This window comes from Felis catus, chromosome D1 (assembly GCF_018350175.1).
Source record: "Felis catus isolate Fca126 chromosome D1, F.catus_Fca126_mat1.0, whole genome shotgun sequence".
NCBI classification, from domain to species: domain Eukaryota; kingdom Metazoa; phylum Chordata; class Mammalia; order Carnivora; family Felidae; genus Felis; species Felis catus.
The window spans coordinates 101,250,399-101,257,972 of record NC_058377.1 but is presented as its reverse complement, the minus strand read 5'-3'; the positions used below and the strand labels follow the sequence as shown (position 1 = coordinate 101,257,972).

General features: G+C 36.9%; 1 protein-coding gene across 1 annotated transcript; it reads right to left on the bottom strand.

The window, feature by feature from the left end:
• Positions 1-237: 237 nt before the first annotated feature.
• On the bottom strand, positions 238-1,185 carry LOC101083031 (olfactory receptor 8J3). The gene has a single exon (XM_003993276.2). The coding sequence runs from the start codon at positions 1,183-1,185 to the stop codon at positions 238-240; it is 948 nt and encodes a 315-aa protein (XP_003993325.1).
• Positions 1,186-7,574: the final 6,389 nt, after the last annotated feature.

Sequence of the window (7,574 nt, the reverse complement as noted above, 5' to 3'; positions counted from 1 at the left end):
AGTGCCCCAAAATATTTCTTTTAAAATTGGGCATGAAGTTAGTGAGCAATGTTTGTTTCTGTAACAACCTCACATTTCAAAGAACTTGAGTTGACTTTTTAATTCAATGCTTCCCAAATCCTAGCTCCTTTTAATTCCTGGGATTAATTGTAAACCTATGTCAGCCACCTGTTTGCTTTCTCCGACATACGGTAACCTATCTTAACCATCTCATCATTGACCTATAGAGCTCTAAAATTACACTGATTTTAAAGAATAGCATGAAATTGTTAGAAATCTCTGTAAGGCAGCCTTCACATCCTTATTCCGCAGGCTGTAGATCATGGGATTCAACATGGGGATCACCAGTGTATAAAACACGGAAGCAATTTTATCGGTATCCAATGAGTAGTTAGTTTGAGGCTGCAAATACATGAAGAGAAGGGTCCCATAGAACACAGTGACAGCCATCATATGTGAAGCACATGTGGAAAAGGCTTTTTTCCTTCCTTCTGATGAACGCATCCTTAGAATGGACAAAACAATGTTGAAATAAGATACTACAACTATTATCAACGATAAGACCAAATTTGTAGCTGCGGATATAAATACTATTGTCTCTGGAAGGTAAGTATCAGAGCAGGACAATGTTAACAGTGGGACAATATCACAGAAGAAATGATTGATTACATTGGAAGAGCAATAAGACAGAGAAAATATACAATATGAAACCACAATACCTGTGGAAAAGCCATAGAGATATGTGAGGGATACCAGAAGAAGGCAGATCTGTGGAGATACCACCACCATGTAAAGCAGGGGGTTACAAATGGCCACATAGCGGTCATAAGCCATCACAGCTAACGTGAGCACCTCGGCTACAATGAAAAATAAGAACCCTCCCAGTTGGGTGGCGCATTCATAGTATGAGGTGGTTTTCTTCTGTACTAAAAAATTGATCAGCATTTTAGGGGCAATGACAGTAGAATCGCCAAGATTGATGATAGCCAAATGGCGCAGGAAGAAGTACATGGGGGTTTGAAGTTGAGAGTCAACACTGGTGAGGGTGATGATGCCCAGATTCCCTGCCATGGTCAGCCCATAGATCACCAGGAAAACAAAGAAGAGTGGAATCTGGAGCTCTGGGCGGTCTGAGACTCCCATGAGAATGAACTCAGTCACCAGGGTGAGGTTCCCTGGAGCCATGTAAGGGTTTGGAAACTCATCTGTTTGGAGAAGAAAAGGAGAAGTGGTTACAAACTCTAAAGATGTATTTTTTAGGACTTTCATTAGGCAGTAAGGGTAATTCCTTAGGTGAGATTTCCTGGAATGATGTATGAATCTAACTCGGTTATTGAAATCAAGGTGCTAGGACTAGTAAATAAACTACAGTCATTTGGAAGAGAGAAAAAGCAAGTGCAGCAAATTAAATAGATGACCCAGCTTCATTCATTATTGGAGGATTTCCTTCCTCACATTCTTATTCAGTTTTGAATATCTTATTAGCTTGCCAGGCATTTGAAGCCATGATTTCTATCTTATATGTCTCTTGAGTGTGAAAAGCCTTGAGGAATTGTATGCCTTCAAAAAATCCAATTTCTCCTTGTGATTTCTCAATCTGGGACTTGTTACTTTATTGTAAGATTGGATGATTGTAGTCACTATCCTGCCCCATTTTCTTTATCCTATCTTTCTATAACTTCTAGCTGATGGACATTGAATTTGCAATTTCTACCATCCATATCTGTTAACTGTTTTTTTTTTCTCATTTTCCATTTTATTAACCCAGACAAAAATACTTGGAAATATGTCTTTTTTTTACGTTTATTCATTTATTTATTTATTTATTTGATAAACACAGAGAGAGAGCATACACAAGCAGGGGAAGGACAAAGGGAGAGGGAGAGAGAGACTCCCAAGCAGGTTCCACTCTGTCCTTCCAGAGCCCAATGCAGAGCTCTACTCACAAACTGTGAGATCATGACCTGAGCCAAAATCAGGAGTTGGGTGCTTTACTGACTAAGCCACCCAGGTGCCCTGGAAATATGTCTTTTATTTTTTAGATGACTTATTTTCTCTTTAGCTTTCAGAAAATAAGACCTGTAAAAATTACAAATATTTGTAAAACAACCCATTATGCTTTATTGGATACTATTTCTTTTTCCTTTTTTTTCTCATAACTTTTCCTTCTTGCCTCACAAGTTATAAAGTTCCATCATGGTTATTTTTAATCAGTATTTTTAATTTATAGAATATTATAACATTATTTTAAAAACATAATATATCTGGCCTTTGTTTTTAGTTGAACTTTATCTTGACATATTTTCTTACTTTTGACATATTTCACTACTGCAATGATAATAAACATCCTTACATTATAAAACCTCTATGATAATTTCATTGCATATATTTCCCAACGGATCAGCATGCTATTATAATATGACTGAATATTTTCCTAGAGTTGCTTGTTTCGAGAATGGTCATCTGTTCCTAACTAAGCCAATTAGAATCCCTTCGCAATTACAACTGATAGTTCCAGTGGTGGGCACCTGTCCAAAAGAGTACCATGATTGCCTCTTATATGAAGATCTTGTGTTACATTCTAGAGAATCAAGACTATATCATCATAAAACATAACATCCACCATTTAGCAGAAGTTTAAGTATTCTTGCACATAAACACACAAAATTAATAGTAATAATAATAATAATAAAAGTGAGTAGGAGGAAATGTTTGGACATGATGGATATGGTTATGATATGTTGTGGTGATGGATTCACTGATGTAACTCCAGACTCATCAAATTGTACCCATCAAACATGTATAAGCTTTTTGTATGTCAACCATACCTCAATAAAGTGGTCTAAAAAAAAGACTACAGGTCATAAATGCCTGAACTGTTAAATCTCAAGTTGTTGACATTTTCTCTCTTACAATAGGATGGAATGGAGAACCATTCTGCAGTGAGAAAAAATGAATGAAGCAACAATATAGAAAGAATCAGAAAAAACAAGACCAAAATAACTTCTAACATTGTAGAGTATTTACTACATCATCATTCTTTTCTTGGTTTCTTTGAGCCATTTTCTTATTCAAGGGAGAGAGAGAGAGAGAGAAAGACAGACTGTGAGTGGGGAAGAGGTGGACAGAGAGGGAGACAGAATATGAAGCAGTCTCCAGGCTCTTAGCTGACAGCACAGAGCCTGACACGGACGTCAAATTCATGGACCACAAGATCATGATCTGAGCCAAAGTTGGATGCTCAACTGACCAAGCCACCCAGGAACCCCGAGCCATCTCCTTACTTATTTATTTACCAAGTATTTGTTTATTTCCTACTTGTGCAAGAGAATGTTCAATCTCCAGATAAATTACTTGTCCCTCAGTTCATGAGACTTCTATTCCAATAATAAAGAAGAGACAAAGGCTGGTAATGGAACTTATAAATGAGATAATTGAAAGTTGTAATAAACACAATAAATAAATTGAATGAAAACATACATTAGTATAACCTGGGATGATGATATCACATAGGATGTTAGCAGAAGGCCTTTCTGAGAGAGTGACATTTGAACTGAAACCTAAAGTGTTGGAAGGAACCAACTATTTCATAGATCACAGGAAGAACATTCCAGGATTTCAGGCAGACATGTATTTCTTGAAGATACTGCACAGGAGTAGAAAAGAACTTGTCTTCTCTGTTTACAACTTATACTACAACTTGTTCCTGTTTATTTATTTTTTATTGATTTAGGAGACAGGTTGAGAGAGAACAAGTCAGGGAGAGGGACAGAGGGAGAGAGAGAGAGAGAAAATCCCATGTGGGGCTTGAACCCACGTCCCTGGGATCATGACCTGAGCTAAAATCCAGAGTCATATGCTCAACAGACTGAGCCACCCAGGTGCCCCAGTGTTTTGTTCATTTTTAAAATGGAACTTGAGGGCACCTGGGTGGCTCTGTTGGTAATGTGTCTAACTTTGGCTCAGGTCATGATTTTGTGGTTTGTGAGTATAAGCCCCCCATCAGGCTTTGTGCTGACAGATAAGACCCTCTCTCTCTGCCCCTCCCCTGCTCATGCTATCTCTCTCTCTCTCAAAAATAAATGAACATTTAAAAAATAAAAATAAAAAATAAAAGGGAACTTGGGGCACCAGGGTGCCTTAGTAGGTCAAGCTTCCAACTCTTGACTTCAGCTCAGGTCATGATCTCACATTTCACGCACTGTATGGAGCTCTGAGCTGACAGCGCAGAGCCTGCTTGGGATTCTCTCTCCCTCCCTCCTTTCCCCTCCCCTCTCAATAAATAAATACACATTTAAAAAAATGAAAAAAACAAGAAGTTTTAAGGTAGGTAAATAACATGATCAACTTTAAATTTAAAATGAGAACTCCTACTGACATGAATATAATAAGTTATAGGTTTGGAAAGAGGTACACATGAATAGAAATTTAGAAAGAGAGTCAAGCATTTGTTATAAGGCTCCTGGGGATGATAATGTTGACTTGGGTTCAAGTGGAGAAGCTGGAGGTAGAGGGAAGGAGATACATTTAACGGTTGGTAGCAGAAAGAAAATGGTATCTTCAACATAATTCATATTATGTGAGACAGATATGAGGGAATAACAGATGGGGCCAGATCAGGAAAGACTTTGTGACTTTTTCTTTTAAGTTTTTGCTACTGGATCAATAGCCATGACGTTTTTGAATATTAGAGAATGTGGTTTAAGATGGAGTGATTACAGTGGCATTTTGAACATGGTAAGCGTTAGAGGCTTATGAGACATTTAAACAATAATTTACACAAACTAATATTTAAGTCTGGAGCACATTAGTGTCGTTGGTCTTATAGATACTTAAGATAGCATTTTTTTCATCTAATTCAAGAATTTTTTAAAAAATTGTAAAAAACAAACAAACAAAAAACCCTAACTTCTAATATGTTCCTCAATCTTCATCCTTTTCCACACAGGGACAACCCTCTGTTTCGAGATTCTAGCTTTTCTTTTATCCTCAAACATTACACTACAGAATATTGCTTCTGTGTCCCCACCTCCATGCCTCTTTATGACCTTATCTTCTTTGTTTACGACTTTTAATATTTTGTTCACAACTTTCTGGCTCTGCATTGTCTCCCTTGGCAAACACATCAACTCTAAGCAAAAAAAAAAAAATCTAAATTATATCAGCTCTTCCATTTCTGCTGGAATCTGATGTGTTTCTCATTATATCCTTCATACTAAAGAGCAAAAATACATTTTAAAAAGCAACCATTTTAAAAGACAAACATCCTATTCATCCTCTAATTTGCTCTTTCAAAACTCCATATGCATTGTTGGCCAATTTCTCTAAATGCTTCCCCATCCTAAGAGTCTTCCTCTTCTACTTGCTTAGGTCAAGCTTTCTTTATCACTGGACTTGACTATTGCATCTGCCTTGCTTTCCCTATCATAATTCTCTCAGGTTAGCTGGTAGAAAAATGGCAGTCGTTAAAGCATTTTGCGTAATTAAGGTATATAGTCTGAGCCTTTTTAAAAAAATAATAATTGAAAGATGCTTCAGCTTCATTTTCAGTGCATTCCACAATCAGGGCTATACCAATTTTCTGGCCATACTATCCTAGCGGATACACAGTGAACATAATTTTCATCTCTGGCTGTCTGTGTCCTCATGTTGATTCTCCTGAGATGACTCCATTCTTTGTGTGTGAGAGGTGACATGTTATCTGAAGGAAGTTTGCTCATCCTTTGTAGCAGGGAGCCCCATGTGATCAGAAAATAGAAATAAAAGTAGTGTCAAATGAAGCTAACAAACGTGAATTTTGGAGTATTTAATAATGTCATCTCTGATCATACTCTAGGCATTTTCAATCTTCTTATGAATACTAATGAGTAACGTGGAGGGTAAAAAGTTGAGCTTTCATTAACACCAATGTTTCATGGCTAATAATAATAACCTTAAAAAGTATATATGGAAATAGTTTCCATGTACTTAGAGCCTTCTTTTACTATAAAATTATGAGGCAGAATTTTTTAAAAAGTAAATTTATTTTTGAACGTCTTATTTTGGGTCATGTGAGGTAAGGGCAACCCAGCAAGTGAACATTTTCTTCCTTGTTATAGAGGTTTTGTCCTATAAAACCAGGGATCTTGGAGTTTGCAGTTTGTTAAAGTCTCACTTCTACTTATGCAGCGTCTCTCCTCAAAGACAAGTTTTTCTTTATGAGTGAGATCTTCTCAACTATAATATTGGCACATTAGTTTTACTATGAGATAGTATATCTGTATGTTATCATATTCAATGGGAATTTTCTCAAGATAATTTGTGATTTTATATTCTCAAAAAGGAACGCCATTTGGAATTCTTTTTCTCACAGATTGTCAGGGGAAATATGCAGTTTTCTTTTAGCTAATATGGAAGAAATAAAACTATGATATACATAAACTCAGTGAGCAAAAGTTATGGTTTCAGGAGGGATATAATTTATTTGGGTACATAAGACATAACAATACCAGCCCTGATTTGGAAACATAATAGCCAGATCATATTTAACAACATGTATTCGCCCAAAGGCTACAAATCTTGGAAACAGATGAACGTATTATCTTATTGGATTATTCATAGTGTCGAGTGCCTTCCAAAATGGAAGTGAAGAAGCTCAGTTTGAGGTTGAGTTTTGGATCTTTCAAAAGCCATTATACAAAAACAAGACAATTATTTTCTACCCACCTCTAATGGAGAATCTGCTTCAGGCTCTTAGTGACAGTCTCTAAATGTGGTTCAATAAAATACCTAACTCTGAAGCACGGGTGATTCTAGAATCCACAAATTGCCTTTTATATCCTTGGGGAAGATGCCACTTGGAAATAGCTCCTTAACAAGATCTCCCTGCAGGGATTCAACCAGACATCCCTTGAGTGTTGTTTGTGGCACTATGAACCTCCATTAATGAAGTGAGTTCAGTTCCCTGATATCTCAGGGACACAGTGATTAAAGTGTGTGTGTCAAAGTAACTCATGTGCATTCAGAGATTCATTATTGCAAAAATGCAATATTAAAGAGGTAGAAACCAATGGCCTAGCAGTAAAGTTAGAACAATCTCTATCCATAAATAGTATTTTATTATGCCAACTTTTGGGGAACCTGGGTGGCTCAGTCAGTTGGGCATCTGACTTTGGTTCAGGTCATGATCACTCCCAGTCTATGGGTTTGCACACTGTGTCGGGCTCTGTGCTGACAGCTCAGAGCCTGGAGCCTGCTTCGGATTCTATGTCTCCCTCTCTCTCTGCCTCTTCCCTGCTTGTGCTCTGTCTCTCTCTCAAAAATAAATAAACATTTAAAAAATTTTTATTATACCACCTTTTCTTTTTTTCCTTCACTTTTGCTTCAAATAATACAATTAACCATTATTTAATGGGGTGAAGTAGATATTAAAAGGAGAATGTGTCCTCTAAAAACATTCCTCAGGTAGTAAGATTATCATTTTATCTTTTCTTAATGATTATATTTCAGGTGAGGAAAGGTAGAACGTAACTACTAGGGAAGGATCAAACACAGTATTTAAAAAGTCAGCCTTGGGGCACCTGGGTGGCTCAGTC